General features: G+C 53.9%; 1 protein-coding gene across 4 annotated transcripts; it reads right to left on the reverse strand.

Annotated features, from left to right (window-relative positions):
* Positions 1 to 672: 672 nt before the first annotated feature.
* LSR (lipolysis stimulated lipoprotein receptor) lies at positions 673 to 15,000 on the reverse strand. Of its 4 annotated transcripts, XM_065899411.1 has the most exons (10): positions 14,745 to 14,871; positions 13,221 to 13,565; positions 8,116 to 8,235; positions 6,162 to 6,218; positions 5,461 to 5,607; positions 2,212 to 2,364; positions 2,016 to 2,075; positions 1,784 to 1,915; positions 899 to 1,527; positions 673 to 804 (listed from the first exon to the last, which is right to left on the reverse strand). In XM_065899411.1, exons 1-10 carry the CDS (start codon positions 14,854 to 14,856, stop codon positions 769 to 771), a joined length of 1,791 nt encoding a protein of 596 aa, XP_065755483.1. In that variant the 5' UTR covers positions 14,857 to 14,871; the 3' UTR covers positions 673 to 768. The 4 variants fall into 4 exon arrangements, with proteins under 4 accessions (XP_065755483.1, XP_065755484.1, XP_065755481.1 ...); XM_065899412.1 differs by lacking the exon at positions 6,162 to 6,218 and having other exon boundaries at positions 14,745 to 15,000; XM_065899409.1 differs by lacking the exons at positions 5,461 to 5,607; positions 6,162 to 6,218 and having other exon boundaries at positions 14,745 to 14,856.
* Between the last annotated feature and the right edge of the window lie 3,686 nt (positions 15,001 to 18,686).

Raw genomic sequence — 18,686 nt, forward strand, 5'->3', positions numbered from 1 at the left:
TTTTCCTCCTTTACTTGAGCTGCGCGCGCGCGGCGGCGGCGGCGGCGGCGGCGGCGGCGCGAGCCCGGGGCCGACGCGCGCGGGGGGAGGGCAGCCCCCGGGGAGCGCGCGCGCTGTCTGTCTCCGATGGAGGGCGGGTGCGCGGGCCCGGGTGTCGGCGGGGCGCGAGGTCGCCGCCGCCGCCGCCGCCGCCGCCAGCGCGGCCGCCGCCCCGGCACCCGCCGGCGGGCCGCCCGAGTGGAACGCGGGCCCGGATGGAACGCCGGGGAACCCGGAGGAGGGGCTCTGGTCGCCGGGAACGAGGCAGGCGGCGGGGTTTGGAGACAGAAAAGTAGGTCGGGGTGGGGGGAAAGAGTAGATGGGGTGGAAGGGGAGAGGAGCGCGCACGCGCGCCCCCGGCGGCCGCGCTGTGGTGCGCGAAGGCGGGGGCCCGAGGCGCATGCGCACGTCTGGGCGGGTCCGGGGGCGCGCACGCAGGGCGGGGCGGAGCCAGCGTGGGGCACGTATTCCTGGCCGCCGAGGGACGGAGAAGGCAGAGCTGGTCCTTTCCTCCTGGGTCGGGACGCAAGTCCCAAGACAGAACTGGACATGCGGCCTTTTGCAGACACACACAGCAGCTGTTCGGGCTCCCCACCTCGCGCAGCAAAACAAACGCTTCCCTCCAGACTTAGGACTTGTGATCATAAGTTTTATTAGTCTTAGGAGGAGATCATCGATAATTCCTCAAATTTAAAAAACAGTACAAAAGTTACATACAAAACGTTGAGATCAGACGACTAAACTTTCCCGACTCAGGCCCAAGTTCTGCAAGGGAAAATGAAAGAAGGATGTGAGCTGGGGAGGACTGGAGAAGAGGGTCCAGGAAGGCTCTTAGAGCCAGGTAGGGCCGTTCACTCACCTTCTTAAGCCTCCGCTCCCGTGAGGCCTGGGAGTCAGTCTCAGAGTAAGGGGGAGGCGCTGGAGGGTAGTAGCCTTCCTCTTCTTCCTCCCTGTAAGGTCTCCTTCTCTCCGCTGGCCCCTTTTTCCGCAAGGCCTCTTCTAGTAGCTGCCCATCATATTGGGGGTCCCCAGACCTGGAGCCATCATCTGGAGGGTCCCGGGAGGGGTGGTAGCGGGCCCTCGGGTCAGCATGAGGGCGGCCTCTAGACCTGAAGTCATCATAGTAGGGATCCCGGGAGTGTGGGAAGTGCCTTGAGTCGTCTTGGTCTTGGTCGTAGAGGTCATCACGGCTGCGGCTTCGGGGGGGTGCATAGGCCCGGCCTCTCCTCCCACTACTTGGGGGAGACCTCCCTGATTCAGCAGAGCCCGGCCGGGCGAGGTCATCTAGGGCATCCACAGAACGGGCTCGGGGCCGCCCAGCCCCCCAGCCACTCCCTGGCCGGTCCACGGGGGGCTCTTGTTCCCACCTCCTCGAACTCCGGGGGGAGTGGTGACCCCACTCCTCATCCCGGATCGGGGTGAGGGCAGGGCCCCGGGAAGGCCGGGATCTCCAGTCGTCCTCATGGAGGGAGGTGACTTCACTCATGGCTGTGGGAAGGAAGGTGTCACTGGTGGGAGGAGGTCAGGACCTAATGTCAGGAGCCCTGTGGTCCAGCAATGTCACCCACTTGGCTCATATACTCTCAAGGGGGCCCTAGGCTTTTCATCTATTTAGTGATGATCGTACACTTCACTGTGGCCATGGTAGGGAATGAGGGATTGTGTCCAGGATTTGGAGTAGGTATCAGGGAGCCATGTTTCCCCCAACCCCCACAAGAATCCCTCAGACCCCAAGGCTCCTCACCTCGCTCTACACGGCCATTTGGGGGACCAGGTCGAGAGGAGTCAAAGTTGGCCAGCTCCTTCTCCATGTAGTACAGGACCCGCATGGAGTCGTCCTGCTGGTTGGCCTGAATCCTATAGCCACTACGGATTTCTGGGGACAGGAGTTGGAGGTGATCAGTTCTGGGAGGTTGGATGCTGACCCAGCCCCCGCCCCTATAGGCATGTCCAACCTCATAAGGATTGGTTCTCACCAGAGGTCACATTGCTGTCTGTGTCACGAAGCAGGGGTACCTGGGAGCTGTGGCCACCAACTGGGGGAGACTGGCTGTCAGGAGGAAAACCCTGCATTCCCAGCCCCCAAGCCCCCCTTCCAGCCCCAGACCCCTTAATGGCCAAATACCCAGCCTACCCCCTGCCCCAGCTGCTCCTGGCTCCCCCCGACCTCACCTGAGCTATTCCTGTCGAAGTCTCCAGAGTACCCGTTGTACAGAGGGCCCATGGGAATCATGGCTGGGGTCTTGGCAGGGGAGAGGTGGGCATAGGTGCTGGGGGCGTAGATGCTTGGGGCACCTGAGGTGGCAGCTTTGCCAGCAGCATACACTGGGGAGGACACACATAGCATGAGAAGGCCCCCAGGGGCCACATGCCTTCTTCCCACCCCACCTCCTGCCACCCCACCTCCCGCCACCCCAGGCTGAGGAGCTTCCCTAGGTGCTCGGTTGGTTTCTGCAGGGTCCCTGAGGTTAGAGGACATCAGCTTCATTGAGTCCACACCTCCTGTGCCATTCCTCACAGAAGTTTCAGGATGGGGGGGTGCGTATTGGCAGCTGGCGGCCCCGATCTGGTAGGCCAGTATGTTTTAGACAGTTTGATGGTTTGCCAACATCTGACAAGGTTTTACATCAAACTCTCCTGCCAGCTTATCACAAGATGCGGCCACCCCGGACCTGCATTCCTACAGAGCAACAGGGGCAGAGGTGCCCTATAGGTAAAGCCCACAAGCCGGTAAACAAGTATTCCCTTTGGCAGCTGAGCCCTTGCTCTAGAAAAATGGATCATCTGGCAGGGGGAATCCCATGCCTACTCCCCTCTCACACCTGCTCGGTCCTCCCCACAGGGTCTTGCAGACCCAAAGGTGGTGGGACTCAGTCTGAGGCAGGATCTTGGGAGCCCCAGAGTTCACTTGCCTCAGCCAAGCAGCAAAGCGTCTCCTCTACTGTTTCCCACTTGGGGGCTGCACCCACCCCGCTGCCCCCCCGCCCCCCCCCGGTTCTAAGGCTTGACAGCTCAAGGACAAATCCTCCTCCTCTCCCTGCCACCTTCCTCCCCAGGCAAGAGGTTGGGTCCTGGTGGCTGCTTTGAGGCAAAAGTCATGGGCCTGGGCAAGTCACTTCCTCCCCGGGACTCCAACAGGAAGATGGAGTGGGGAGATGGGCTCAGGAAGCTCCCTTCACCTCTGATTCAATTGGGAGGCAGAAGGCTCAGTGCTCAGCCCCACCCCACCCAGCCCTGAAGGAGCCCTTCGGCGGCTCAGCTGATGTGCCCTTTTATAATTAACTGTGGGAGACGCTGCTCCAGGACAGCTCAGCAGGACTGTGGCTGTGACAGAAACGACAGGGCTTCCGGCAGGGAGTTAATGGGACCTCGCTTTGGGGTAACAGGGTCTCAGGATGGAGGAAATGGGGCCCTGGGCCTGGCATTTGCAGTCCTGGTCCCAGCCTTAGTTAGTGGGGTAACTGCGAACTTGTTTGCAGCCCTTGAGGATTCCACGCGACCTGTGAAATGACCAACACCCACTGCCCGAGCAATAAGCAAGAAGCTCTCACTAAAAATGATGAGAGGGAGAGGGGATGGCCAGCACAGGCCTCCAGAGAGCAGTGGATTTCTTTTTTCAGGGCCGCGATGAAGCAGGTTGCCCACTGCTGAGTTCAGTGACTGTAAAGTTAGCCAGCATGGATTGAGATGCGGCCCCGTGCTGGGCCTGCATACACAGTGCTCCCTTGATGCTCACGATGCCCCCGTGACGGCAGGACCTTGCAGAGAAGGAAACCAGCTGCTCGTCTGAGGTCACGTGGTGTGAGTGGCAGGGCTCTGATTTACCAACGCTGACAGCAGCAATGTCCAACAGCTAGTGGGCGGGGAACACTCTATGTAGGCCAAGCCCCGCAGTTAATGCGGGACACACCAGTTCACCAGATCCCAACTCACCTTGTACAGCGGGCCCTACCATGGCCCCATTTTACAGAGGAGGAAACTGGGGCTGAGAGGGGAGGTCATTCACTGGGCTTCCCAACAGGTAAGGTGTCCAGCCAGGACTCAAACCTCCACCTGCCCAAGCTTGCAACGACTGCCTATGATTTTACCTGGACCATATTGCACTGGAGTTATGGCACGTGGAAACCTTAAATATACGGATGCCAACACACAGCTGTCTGAGCTACATGGGTAATTCTTTCCACCACCTTGGCCTAGGGGCCAAGGAGCCAAATCAGCAGGTGCCAGGAGAGGGGCAGGTCCGTCCCTCTTTTGGTCTCCCATAGTCTAGGTGCTCCTAACACGTAAAGTTATTTATTTCTATCTACCAACATCATCTGTTCATCAAGTAAAGATACGGTGAACTTGACAATGATGAAGGAAAAGGTGAGGTGTCCTCACTTAGAACTAGTAGGGAAGTGCGCTTTCATGGCCCACTTTCAATACAAGGAACAAGAGAGCAGATATGTCTGAATATAAGAAAGTAGCCAGTGTAAACTTCAATGTCAGAGGTGATGAAATAGTCATGCGAACTTCCCAACAACGGAGTGCAGAGGTGCTGGTTCACCCAGACGCTCTCTGGAAGGCAACCGGCAGTGCTGAGGTCCCTGAGGAAGGGGAACGGGGCAGCTGGAGGAGGGAGACTCTCTCTTCCTTTCCACCCCTGTTTTGTTTGCTGCTTCTCCCTCCATCTCTGGTCCCACGTCTAATCCCAGGCCTGCAGGTGCCCACTCTGAGGCCCTGGATGTGTCCTTAAACAGCACCCGTGGGAAATCCGGAGTGCTTGTGTGGATGTGGGTTGTTAAAAGATGCTTGAATTTGCTGGGGCTGTCAACCTTGTTTGGTTTCTCACCTTTTTCACTTAGATTTTGTTTTTATTTTTTTTTTGGCCACCCCGCATGTCATGTGGGATGTTAGTTCCCCAACCAGGGATCAAACATGTTCCCCCGGCAGTGGAAGCGCGGAGTCTTAACCACTGGACCGCCAGGGAAGTCCCCAAGATTCTGTTTTTAAAGGGAGTTTTACTTTCCGGTGAATAATGTTTTGTACTATTTGAATTTTTTTTTTTTTTTTTACCACGTGCATAAATTATACTTTCAAAAGCAAAGACTCAAAATAAATGAAAGGTGAAAAATAAGTGAAGAGCTGAAGTATGTAAATGATAATCTAAAACAGCAGGTCCTCCTTGGCCCACTTTCTCCCAAATTGCTCCCCTTAAAACCTCCAGACCGGGACTTCCCTGGTGGTCCAGTGGTTAAGACTTTGCCTTCCAATGCACGGAGCGCGGGTTGCGGAGCTGAGGACCCACATGCCTCAGGGCCAAAAACCTCCAGACCGGTGAGTGGCACCGTCCCGGGAGGCAGGCAGACGGCCACCTCCTCTCCTTGGACTCAGGAGGGAGGCCAAGCGGGGGCGGACAGGCAAGGGGCGAGGGACACTTACGGGCCTCTGGGCAGCAGCACTTTTCAGGGCAGCAGGGGCACCTGACGTAACAGCAACAGGTGTGGGGGCAACACTGACACCAGCAGATGCCCAGCAGGAGGAAGACGAGGAAGGCAGCCAGGCAGACCACGACCACGAACAGCCAGTCTGCGGAGAGACAAGAGCTGGCCCTGAGCTGGGAGGCCGGGGAGGGGACAGGGATGCGGGCACCGGGGGCAGTGCGGAGTGAGGGTGGGGCAGGGGCCGTCTGCAGAGCTCTCCGGGAAGCTGCAGCCCTCGCTGGAGTCTCCATGCCAGGGGCTGGGGCGCAGCTGCAGAGGGACGCCCGCTCCTCTACAACATGGGCCGGCCCCAAAGTTAGGGAACTCGCCCCAGGCTCATCTGGACGAGGCAGCGAACACAAGGCGACCCGGCCAGAGCAAGATAGGCTGTAGCCTTGAGAGAGGACAGAGAGCCAGCTGCCCAGATCCCGACCCCCAGAAGGGCACTGCAGGCACCAGTCACAGGACCCCCCTGCCTACACCCCAGGCCCCTCGTTAGCCAGCCCAGCCCACCCCACGGCCCAGAGCCAGGTCACTAGATGCCCCGGAGTCGGAGTCAGGCGGCGTTATTAGTGGGGTCTGAACGGGCGGCATTTAGGGCGGGGGAGAGTACTCGGACAGAAGCGGTAAGTGGTGCATGGGGGACTCCACCCGCCCTACCTTCCATGGGCCCCGCCTGAAAACCGGGTAAGAGCTCAGCCACCCCAGAGGTCCTGCCTGGAGGGACAAAAGAGAGACAGATTATGCTGCCCCTGCCCTGAAGCCCGGCTCCGGGGTCATCAGGGTGGAGGTATGCCCTGCAGAAGAGGTGGGGTCGGTGGACTAGCAGGGTCCGAGCATATGGTTCCTCCCCCATCCCCCCATCCTATGTGGGTGCTGTTTTCCAGAAGATTTCCATCATGTAATTCACTCACTCTCTCCCGCCACGGGGGATTCTATTGCCCAGAAGGGTTCCAGGATGTATCCCATGGGCTCTGAAGGATCGACCTCAGTTTGGGACTCCATCTCTTCCACACACACAGGTCCTATCGCCCCAAAGGGTTCCATCCCAGGTGAGAGGGGCAGTCCCTGTTCCACCAGGCACAAGAGGTCTAGTAATGCTAGGGCCCATGGAAATGTTTTATTTTAAAATCTGAAGGAAAAAATACGACAATACTGAATATATAACAATGACTTGTCTTTATAACAACGCAATCATGAAATATAATGTTTTTTTTTAATCCAGAGGAAGAGGCCCTTGAAGGCGAAAATGCCTACAACCCATAAAAGTCACAGTATGGCCCTGGGTTCTCTGCCCACCGGGGTCCCCTACGCAAGTTTCATGGCATGGCTAGTGTGTCCTTTAGGTGCCGCCCGGCACTCCGTGCCCCGCGAGTGCTGTATCTCAGGGGCATCTACACACCTGGCTGTACACCAACGAAGCTCTATCCAGAGCTCAGCACCCCATGCCACATGCCCCCAGGAGAAGGTTCTAGCATATAAACCAGCGGTTCTCAAAGTGTGGTCCTGTCTGGGAGGCCAAGCCGCTCTCCTGATAACACTAAGCCATTGTTTGCCCTTCTCACTCTCCTTCACCAGTAGAGGTGCAGGCGGGGGAGCTTTCCACAGGCTCCATCACATGTGATGATGTCATTTGCTCTGATGGTAATCGACTGTGTGCCTGTGTGCCAGATCCAATTTATAATATGTTAAACAACTATAAATATAACCCACAGAAACTTAAACAGCATTTCTTGGAGATCCTCAATCATCCTTCTTTTACGTGGGTCCTGCGACTAAACTTGAGACGTGCGGATGTAGGTTGTGCATTTTACCGAAGAACACACAGATTTCTCTGGGTCACTGGCGCGTGCACTCTGTCACCCAGACGTGAACTCTGTTGCATGATCTGAGCACCCTGGGGGCGTGCTCCCCCGTCATGTGCTCGTGCACACATGCGTCGCCTTGCATCACGCATGTGATGATGGCAACGTGCGACCTGGCAACATCTCACGTATAGCACACACCACGCGAGACTGTATGTGTCGGCTGAGAACAGAGCATCTGGCTAACGGCAGCATCCCTTCCACACATGGCGGGGTGGGGGGGCCTCACAGCCGGGCGGAGGCTGCTGGCGGGTACCCCAGCCTGCCCCTGAGCTTGTAGAGGCAGCCGAGCTTAAGGGGAGCAGTAACTACACAAGCCACACAGTGGCATCCCAGCAGGGCAGAGGGCCAGCTTCCAGTGCTCTGGCAAGGGACTCCGGGGTGAGAGGTGGCTCTGGGAGTGGGGCAGAAGCCTCCTCTCAGTTATACATGCCATCAACCCTCCTCGCTCACTGCCCATCAACTCTAACCGTTTCTGTATTTTTAAAAACGGAGACTGGGAAGAGGTAGAGTCCCCATTTCTCTCCACTCTTAGTTCTGGCTCTGGTTTATTTGAAATGTTGCAGCGGGCGAGGGGTCCCTACCCTGCCCGGGGTGCAGGGTACAAATAAGCCCAAGTGACTGGTGGTGCTGTGAGGGGAGAACAGAGCAGGCGACAGAGCCCAGAAAGTGAGCTGGAGGGCAGAGAGCAGATACAGCAGTGGCAGAAGCAGCCCCCGACCCTGTCCCTCAGGGCCCAGCCCACTCACCGAGGACGATGAGCTCTGCGTAGGCCTCGTTGTTCCCCTGGAGGTCCTGGGCTGAGACCACAGAGCAGTAGTACACACCGCTGTCCCCCCAAGCCGTCTGGTCAAAGGTCAGGTCAGCATCTGCGTCAGGAGGAGATGCGTGAGGGCACCTCGGGGGAGGGGTGCCTGATGCCCGCAGCCCCTGCCATGAGCACATGGGGAAGGGGGCTGCAGACAGACAAGTGAAAATTGAATCACTCATACCAAGGGCGCTCTACCTTTTAGGCTCGGTTCTAAACACTTAATGCGGGGAATTTCAAGAAAGCTGTCAGATGGCACTGTTACCTTCCCTGTCTTGTAGAGAAAAGAAAGGGGTCTGGTGAAATTACTGATGAGCTGTACAACTGTGGCAAAAACTGGGGTGGTGGGGCTGGGACGGTCTGACTCCAGAGCCAGCAGTTCAGACTTACGCCTTCCTCTGTCCCATGTCCCAAAGCAAAAGTCGACTCCCCAAGACACGACCCACCACAGAGCCTAGTGCAGACCCAGGGGCCTGGGGCCTGGATAAGGAGGCAAAGATAAACAGGCCAGATTCCAGGGATCAGGAGTCACCCCGGCATGAGAAGGCGGGGATGTGAGGGAGAGACGTGGACTAGTTCCCTCGTCCTCCGGCCACCATCAGCACCCCGCTTCCAGGTCAGGCCCAGGGCTTGAGCACGCTCTGTGAAGCAGCCCCAGGCAAGGAGCCTCTTAATTACACCAGAAAAGGGTTTCCGCACATCCAGTTTCCTCTCTGCTCCTCAGGCCCTAATTAGTTAAATCGCTCCAGCCATTCACCAGGGCGGGACAGGGTGTGAGATGGGGCTGCGGGGCAACTCCACCTTAGGCCCCCAGAGGACAAGAGGTAGGAACAGGCCAGAGACAGCACCCCCAGAGGCCCACAGCCTTTCTCCCCAGCTGCTCTGGCTCTCTGGCTCCCTCGGACCTGCCTACCACCTTGCCCCACGGACCCCTGCCCTTCCCCAGGACAGTTCCGAGGGCAGCCACTGCGTGCACCCCAGTCCACAGCACCTGGGCATCAGTCAACTGCCGAAGGAATGAAAGGCCCGGAGCCTCCTTCATTCTTTGGAAGGAAGACCTCACATCCATAGAAAAACCTCCTCTCAATGTCTATCTACACCATTCCAATCGCCTTACCCTGGCTCACAAGGCCCTTGCAGTAGTGACACACGGCCACTGGTCACCACACCAGCCTCATCCCCCCACTCTCCTTCACTCACTAGACTCCAGACACACTGGCCGCCTCACTGTCCCCCCACGTGCTGGGCTCACAACTGCCTCAGCCTGCACTCCTGCTGTTCCCTCTGCCTGGCTCTGTGTTCGCAGACCCTCAGAGGGCTGGTTCCATCCTGCTGGCACAGCTCCCCTGCCAGACTGCCTAATTATATCAGCCAGCTTAGGGGCTGCCTGGCCATGATCCCATCTCCAGGAGGAAGCGGGCTCCAGGCAAGCAGAACCTGGTCTGTCTTGGTCGCCGCTGAGTCCTCCAGGGCCTGGCCAGGAACTGGGAATGAGCCCCTTCCCTCCCCATGCTGACCTTCCTTAGCGTTCCGGGCATGTGGCTATATTCGAGTAGGTGCTTGATACAGTCACTACAAATGAGGCACCTGGTGTACGAGAGAGCAACCGTTCTCAAAGTGTGATCTGTGGGACCTAGGGTTCCGCCAGACCTTTGCAGGGGATCCCTGAGGTCAAAGTTATTTTCATAATAATCGTGAGATATCTGCCTTTTCCACTTAATCTCATGAGTGTAGCCTGGAGCTTTCCGGAGGCTACGTGTGTGTGTGTGTTATCACAGTACACTGAGTGCAGAAGCAGCTCTGAGAAGCCAGCTTCTATTCAGCCAGACTTTAAGGAGATGTGCAAAAACATAAAATCAATGCCATACATTTTCATTAAAGGTTTTCATTTGGGAAATATGGTTATTTTTTCATAAAAGTATGTTATTTATACTAATCTATAGAGTTTATTATCATCATTAAAAATTTTTTTTTATCTTCTCAGTTTTCTAGCTGTAAAAACAAAGCTCTTTGAGGGCCTCAGTAATTAAGAGTGTAAGGAGGCCCTAAGACCCACACGTTTGAGAACCACTGCTATAGAGGACAGGTATGAACCCCTGCCCTTATATGGCTCAGATCCTAACTGGGAAAGAGTGACAAATAAAAAATTTAAACATATCGAGGATCAGATGGTGAGAGCAGTAATAGAAGGCAGACAGGAAGTGCCTCTGTTGTAGAGGTGGGGACCGTGAGGAGTTTAAGTGACCCGAAAGGTAGGGTGACCCTGGGCGCTGACACTCCTTCGTGGTCACATATCCAGCCCCCAGTTATTGATCTCTTACTATGTGCTGGGTCCCTCTGCATATGTTCTTTCATGGAATCACCCTAAAACTCTAACCTACATTCTCCCAAATCCTCCAGATTCTCCATAACACCCTCTTGGCCCATCATTTTTTCCACTTGTATCTTTAAATCAGACTCTAAAAATGCCTCTCCAAAACCAGAACCCAAGAGGAGGGCCCCGCCCAAAGCCAGAGTGGGGTGGGAAGGCAGCCTCTAGGCCAGCAAGAGCTCCTAGGCCAGAAGCTAAACTCTGGGCTCCTGCGGGCCGGATCTGGGTCTCAATGCATTCTGTTTGGCCTGCACAATGTTTTCAAAACCCATGAAAAATACCACTTTCCGGCTTCTTTTGATCAGTTCTAAGGCCTGGGCTCACCTCCTTCCTGCAAGGCACACCCTGTTCCCAGTCTATGTCTGGTCCTGACATCACCTGGGCTGGGCATTGCTCTAATTATTTTAGGTGCAAGGAGAAAATGCCGGGTCTCCATTTGGGAACAGGAGCTGGGCTTTCCTCCACTTCCCTGGGCCTCTGATTCCTCATTGCACACAGCAGAGGCGGCCCTGGTGATCTCGGGGCGGGGGGCGGGGAGGGGTGTCCCATGAGCTCTCAGGTCCAGCGCTACTGAGCTGGGGGCACATGGGCCCCAAGCAGCCTGAAGAGGTAGAAACAGGGCCCCAATCCAGGCGCCCACATCACCCAAAGGACGGAAGAACGGAAGGGGAAGCGGGACCCACCCAAGCTGAGGGACACTGCTCTGGTTTTCCCAGGATGACTTTCACTTTTAAAACCTGGGCCGTTGGTGACCATAGGAATTCCAAAGGGAACTCTGCTTTTCTCCATCCTCAAAGCTGAAATGGAGGAAGCTCCCATGGCTACTGGGCTTCCTGAAAGGACATACACACAATGGATGTTTACAAATCACGGCCTATATCAAACATGGGCCCAGGTCAAGGCAACTTGAAAGACCTGGGCCTGTGGGGCCTCTGGAGCAGGAAGAATCTGCCCCAGATAGAGCCTGAAGGTCACTTGAGTTCTGGACTCAGCAAACGGGGCACAATTCCAGCCAATCTTCAAGGGCACTCTCAGGACTGGAGCTGTCGTGACAGGGCTGTCCGGTCATAACCTGGTCCAGGATGGAGAAGTCCCTGGATTATGGGGTAGGGGCCTACACAGGTTGAACCCGCAAGAAGCCGTTTATCCACAAGAACAGCAGGATGCTTTGGGCTCGCTGCCCGTGGAAATTCAGAGCCAGCAGGGCCAGTCCCTCCCCAAAACAAGACTGACATGCTGGGTCCCTGCCCGTGGTCTAGACAGAGGGTGGGAAGGACTGTGCTCCAAGGTCTGGTCTCTTGGAGTCGGTAAAGGGATGCCCCCTTCCCTCCTCGGCCCCCATGCCCATGATTGAAACTCTAATCCTTGTTGAAGCAGGTGAGCCTTCGTCCCTCACCCACTGCTGCCCATCACCCTCCTCTCTGCCGGCTAGATTCTTTAGGGCACAGTCCCAGATCCTCTTCAAATCATATTTGCAGCGGTTTTAAGGGGTGAGCCCCGAGTCATTATCACATATCACCCAGGTCTGTTTTCTTCGTAGCACTTTGCAGGACTCTCTGAAATTCTCTTACTCTTTCTTTATCTGCTTGTTTGTTGCCTGTCCCATCCCACGAGAACATCACCTCCTTGAGGACAGGAATCTTGGCTGACCTGATCACCCCTGTAGCCCCAGCACTGGTTACCATAGCTTCTGGCACTTAGAAGATGTCCCATAAATACCAAATAAATGGATGAATGAATGAACGGCTTCCCCACTGCCCTTGACCTGGTTCCAACAGGCACCTCCTATCAGCAGCTAGCATTATGGTGAAGGACAAGGGTTCTCAGTGCTGCCTGAATTCAAATCCCAGCTCCAGCCTTTTACTGGCTGTGCACCAAGACAAGCTACTTTATCTCTCTGTGCCTCAGCTGTCCTGAGTGTAAAATGTGGGCATAAAGCACCTGGCAAGTTGTAGGCTTTCTCCATTAAAATCCCTCACCCCTTCGGTTCACTCCTCTTACCTCCTCAGTGAGTTCTTTGCTGAACTCCCTGGGCAAGCAAAGGGGTTACTAGCTTGAAGACTAGACCCAAAGTGTCTGACTTAGACTCCCACCAGCTGTGTGACCTTGTGCAAGTCACTTGACCTCTCTGGGTCTCTGTAAAATGACAATAACAGAATCTACCCACTCAGTTATTGTGGTCTAAATGAGTTAATCCATGTCAAACTGGATTAGAGCCTGGCACACAGGAGGCTCTTTAAGAGTTGTTACTTATATAAATTCTACTTATTATTGCTGATACTACTAGTATTATTATAGAACCCCACCTCTCTCTCCATTACCCACTTTTCTTTATCTTCAAGCACTTGATAGTATGTGTTGTGTTTATCTTATTTGTCTCCCTCACTGGAATTCAAGCTCCAGGAGGGAAGGGATTTGATGATTTTGTCTACTGCTGTAAATCCAAGGCCTCAAATGGTGCCTGGTATATGTTAGGTGCTCAATAAACCTTTGCTGTTAAATAAGGGTATGGACGGATAGGTAGAAGAAAGGATCCCTCCCTCTGTCAATCCTTTCAGACACTGGCGCTGACGAACTTCCAGGTGGGGACTCCAGGTTGGACATGAGGAAGCCAGCACCACCAGCCAGTCCAGCCCCAGCCCACCCCCTGCCACCCCCCTCCCCACCCCACGTACTTCCTGTGATGGTGATCCTCCGGCCCTGGTAGTAGTCTCCCAGGGTCACAGCATTGCCCTGTTTGGTGGCCACAACCCTGACGGTGCGCACGCTGTCCTGGCACTCCACGTAGGGGTTGTAGCCCGGGTTACCAGCCGCCAGCTGGGCGTTAAGCTGGTTGTCAACACTGGCTGGGGAGAAGGCGTCAGCCAGGCGGTCCCGGCAGAAAGACTTGTACTTCCAGATCACGATGGGCGCCATGGGCGTCGTGGTCGACTGGTAGGAGCAGGGCAGGGTCACGGGTTGGAATAGGATCACCACGTGGTAGGGGTCTGTCACGGTCACCTGGATGGCGCTGGCAGGGGCTGAGGGCAAGGAGAGTCAGCAGAGGGACCGCTGTGAGCTCAAGGAGGTGCTTCAGCAGGAAGGAGCAACATTACTTGTCACCAGCTTGACATTTACAAGTGTACGGTTTTACAAAGCGCCTGGCACACATTGTTCCTTAATCCCCAAGACCGGTGAGATAGCTCGGATAATCGTGCCCATTTTACAGACCCAGGGGGCTGAAGCGGCCGGTGCAAGGTCACATTGGCCAGATTTCTTGGAACATCCTGTCCACCCCTCTTCCCAGAGTGTGACCTCGGAACCGCCCTTGCCCCCTCTTCCCTTGCCCATTCTGTCATGGAAAGGGCCTCTCTGTGGCCCGTGCAGGCAAGCCCAAATGGCCCCCCACAAAGCCCACAGTGCTCAAGGCCCCCCTTCAAAGACAACCACCAAGTGTCCCAAGTTACTCCGGGTTCTGTGAATTTGGAGGGGGGGATTTTGGAGTTGTTTGGACTGCTTTGCATACAATGGTTAAAGCCCCCCTGTAATGTCTCCACCAGCCTCCCACCTCAGCCCACCCAAAACCATCTCAAATGAACACGCCCAAAGTGCCTGCTGAAAAGTAAAGTACCTCTGATACTCCCACCCAAACAAACATCAGATCCAGCAGAAGATGGTTTCCAAACAAGTCCTTGAGTCCCTTCCACTAGACTCTCACGCACAGATACTTCGGACATGGTTGGGTTGGGGGGTGGGGGGTTTCCAATACCGCACCCACCAAATGCCTGGGCGCTGTTTCTTGATCTCTCCCCCTAGGAATCTTCTACTCCAACGCTCAAGTGCCTCCTCCCCGTTACCCCAAGACTTAGAAATCTCGGCGGGCTACCGAGTCCTCATCCCGGCCTTTCCCAGTGATCGGTGGTCCTTCACCCCTACCCCACAAAGGGTCCCATTCTCCTTGCCGCTCCCGGATTCGCTGTCCCGGGAGTTTCACTTCCTGTTATCTCTGAACAAGGGCGGGGGAGCGCTCTCAGGCACGAACAGAGAATTCCTCTCTGGCACACAAGGGATCTCCGGAGACTTGGGGATCAGGAGGTCTTAGTCACTGCGCTCCCCCTCCCCCAGTTCTCCTGCCTCTTGGGCAGTGGAGAACTCCATCCATCGCCCTTCTACGGTGCCCTCCCGCCGTTCCGCGGCACCAGGGACCCCGCTCTCCGTACCTGTGCACAAGGTGCTGAGAAAGAGCCACACGAAGACGACAGTGCCCCAGCCCGGGGTGGCCGGGCAGGAGCCCAGCCACCCCTCGAAAAGCCGGCGGGCCAAAGGCGCCATCTCGCCGGTCTGGGCGAGTCGGGCCCGAGCGTCCCCTCCCAGGTACCCGGAGGGTAGGGGGCGCGGCGCGCACCAAGACTGGGAGGGGTGCCTGCTCCTCCCCTTCCTCCTTCCGTTCCTTGTTCCTATTCCAAACCCACCCTGTTCTAGGATTTTAACTAGAGGACATATCGTGGACGAAGAGCACGCTTCCAGCTTTCGGGGAGAAACTTGCTTGACCCACTGTGGCTCTCCGAGCCACTCCACCCCCCCCCGTGGCTCTGGGGAATGGATCGGCCCAGGTACACAGGGTGAGAACACAGGGCAGGGCTGGGGGGTGGGCGGCGGGGAGGGGCTCCTCCACCTCCCTCCCCGGAAGTGGGCTGACCCAGGTGCGTTCCGGCCCCGAGGGTCGGAACCAAGTGACCAGCCTGCCGGGAGGGCGCCTGCAGACTAGGGGTCCCGTCCGGCCCCCTTCTGCTCAGGTCGTGCCGAGCGGGGTGTGAATCACCGAGAATCGAGACTCAACTGGGGTGATTCACCTGTTGAGGGAGGCGGGCGCCGCCGCGCACCTGTTCCCTCTCTGCCCACACCCCTCTCCCCACCTGGCGATGGACCCGCCTAGGTACACCCTGCGGGGAGGGGCGAGTCTAAGCGTGCCTTGGGCTGGAAGAGGCTTGCTTTTACCGCCTGATTTTTCCGCTAGACCTCGGGGTCCTCGCGTTCGGCTGGACTGAGGCGATGCGGTCCTCGCGCGCTTTACACTTAGGCGATATAAAGAACCAAGCGAAGTTTTCGGAAAGGAAGTGTGCCTCCTTAGGGATGCCCGAGGGGAGTGGGGCCCAGGAAAAGTTGTAATTCTACTTTGGAAGTTTTCTCCGCCTCCCCGCCCCCCACAATTCCTAACTTTTGGTTTGGCCCCCGGGCGTTCATCGCCCCAGGTCTGGCCTCCGGAAACTATGGCTCTTAAAGGGGCCGAGCGGAGGCGCGGGACTAGGGACGGTTTCCGCCTAAGTATTCGTAGGGACCGGGGCCACCTGCGTCGAGGGCGGGGTGGGGCGAGGCCAGGCTCCCGGAACGCGAGGCGCTCTACGCGGCTCTGCTGTCCTCCGATGGCGGCTAGGGGAAGTGCATCCTGGGGAACTCTGGGAGCTTCTGAGGAGTCTCCACGTAGGTCGCAAACTGGTTACCGGCTGGCGGGTTACGTACCCAGGGATGTTTTGTTCGACCGCATCCTGTTAAAACCCAAGTTGGATCATGCCCCTCTGCTCAAAACCTTCCCGTGTCTCCCCCTCCCAGCAGAAATCAAAATACTGGGAAGTGGCCTGAGCCCTCTCTGACGTCACCACTGTCCCCCTGGCTTACTCAACTGGCCAACTCAGCGTTTGGGAATGTGCCTCTCACCCTCTCACTTCAGGCCTCTTGCCCTCACTACTTCCTCTGCGGGAACACCCGTCCCTCAGATGGCCACCTGATCCTCCCCTCCTTTAGGGCTTTACTTAAAGGTCATCTTTGCAGTGACACCTTCCCTGACCAATTTTTATAAAATTTCAACCAGGTCACATCCCCCCCGCCCCTCCCCCCCCCCCCCCCCCCCCGCACACACACTTTTTTGTTGTGGTAAAGTATACATACCATAATAGTAATCATTTTAACCATTTGCAAGTATACAATTCAGCGGCAGTAATTACATTCACATGGTTGTGTACTCATCGCCACTATCTACTCTTTTTCATCATCCCCAGTATAGACTCTACTTATTAAACAATAATTCCCCATTCCCACCTGCCCCCAGCACCTGGTAACCTCTTTTCTACTTTCTTTCTCTATCAAATTGCCTATTCTAGGTACCTCATTTAAGTGGAATCATATGACATTTGTCTTCTGTGTCTGGCTTATTTCACTACACACGTTTTCAAGGTCCATCCACATTGTAGCATATATAGCAATCAAAATTTCTGTCCTTTTTATGGCTGAAATAGTATTTCATTTTATGTATATACCACATTATGTGTATCCATTTATCTGTTAGATCCTTGAGTTGTTTCCATCTTTTAGTTATTGTAAATAACGCTGCTGTGAACATTGGTGTACAGATACTTGTTTTCAATCCTTTTGGATATATACCTAGGAGAGGAATTACTAGGTCATATTGTAGTTCTAGTTTTAAACTTGAGGAATTGCCAAATTGTTTTCCACATCGATGCACCTTTCTTATTCCCACCAGCAATGCACAAGGGTTCACACCTCACCAACACTTGTTTTTTTCTGTTTTCTTGATTATAGCCATCCTAGTTGGTGTGAAGTGGCATCTCATCAGGGTTTTGATTTGCATTTCCCTAATGACTAATGATATTGAGCATCTTTTCATCTACTTCTTGGCCATTTGTGTATCTTCTTTGGAGGAATGTCTATTCAAACGTTTGCCCATTTTTGAATTGCGTTGTTTTGTTCTCTGCTGTTGAATTGTAGTTCTTTTTATATTCTAAATATTAATCCCTCGTCAGATATATAATTTGCAAATATTTTTTCCTGTCCTGTCGATTGTCTTTTCACTTTCTTGATAGTGTCCTTTGATTCACAAAAGTTCTTAATTTGATGAAGCTCAGTTTATCTATTTTTTCTTTTGTTGCCTGTGCTTTTGGTGTCATATCTATGAAAATGTTGCCATATCCAGGGTCATAAAGATTTTCTCCAGTGCTTTCTTCTAAGACCTTAATAGTTTTAGCTCTTAAGTTAGGTCTTTGATCAATTTTGAGTTATTTTTTGTATATGGTATAAGGTAAGGGTCCAACTTAATTCCTTTGTATGTGGTTATCCAGTTTTTCCATCACCATCCGTTGAAAAGACTGTCCTTTACCCACTAATTGATCTTGACACCCTTGTCAAAAATCAATTGACTGTATATGTAAGGGTTTATTTCTGGGTTTTCTATTCTATTACATTGGTCTATATGTCTACCCTTATGCCAGTACCATACTGTTTTAATTACTGTAGCTTTGTAGTAAATTTGAAGTTGGGAAGTGTGAGTCCTTCAAATTTATTCTTCTTTTTCAAGATTGTTTTGGCTGTGCAGGGCCCAGTGCAATTCTATATGAAAGATTTGCTTCCATTTCTTTGAAAAAGGCTGTTGGAAGTTTGGTAGGCACTGTGTTGAATCTGCAGATTGCTTGGGTGGTATTGACGTCATAACAATTTTAAGTCTTTCTATTCATGAGCACAGAATGTCTTTCCATTTATTTAGATATTCTTTAATTTTTGTTAGCAATCTTTTGTAGCTTCAGCATACAAGTCTTTCACCTACTTGGTTAGATTTCTTCCTAAGTATTTAATTCTTTTGGATGTGATTGTAAAATGAAATTGTCCTCTTAATTTCCTCTTGGTATTGTTCAGTGTTGGTGTATAGCAACACAATGGGTTTTTCAGTGTTAATCTTGTACCCTGCAACTTTGCTAAGTTTGCTTATTAGTGGATTCTTTTTGATTTCCTATATGTAGGATCATGTCATCTGAGATTAGGCATAGTTTTACCCCTTCCTTTCCAATTTGGGTGCCTTTTACTTCTTTTTCTTGTTTGATTGCTGTGGGTAGGACTTCCAGTACAAAGTTGAATAGCAGTGGTGAAAGTAGACATCTTTGTCTTTTTCGTGGAGGAGGAGAGCATTCAATCTTTAACCATTGAGAATGATGTGAGAAGTGGGGTTTGTTTTGTTTTGTTTTTTTATAATACCCTTTATCATGTTGAGGAATTTCCCCTCTATTCTTAGTTTCCAGGAGTTTTTGTCATTAAAGAGTGTTGGATTTTGTCAAATGCCTTTTCTGTATCAGTTGAGATGATCACATGATTTTCCC

The sequence above is a fragment of the Phocoena phocoena genome, chromosome 20 (assembly GCF_963924675.1).
Source record: "Phocoena phocoena chromosome 20, mPhoPho1.1, whole genome shotgun sequence".
In the NCBI taxonomy this organism is placed as follows: domain Eukaryota; kingdom Metazoa; phylum Chordata; class Mammalia; order Artiodactyla; family Phocoenidae; genus Phocoena; species Phocoena phocoena.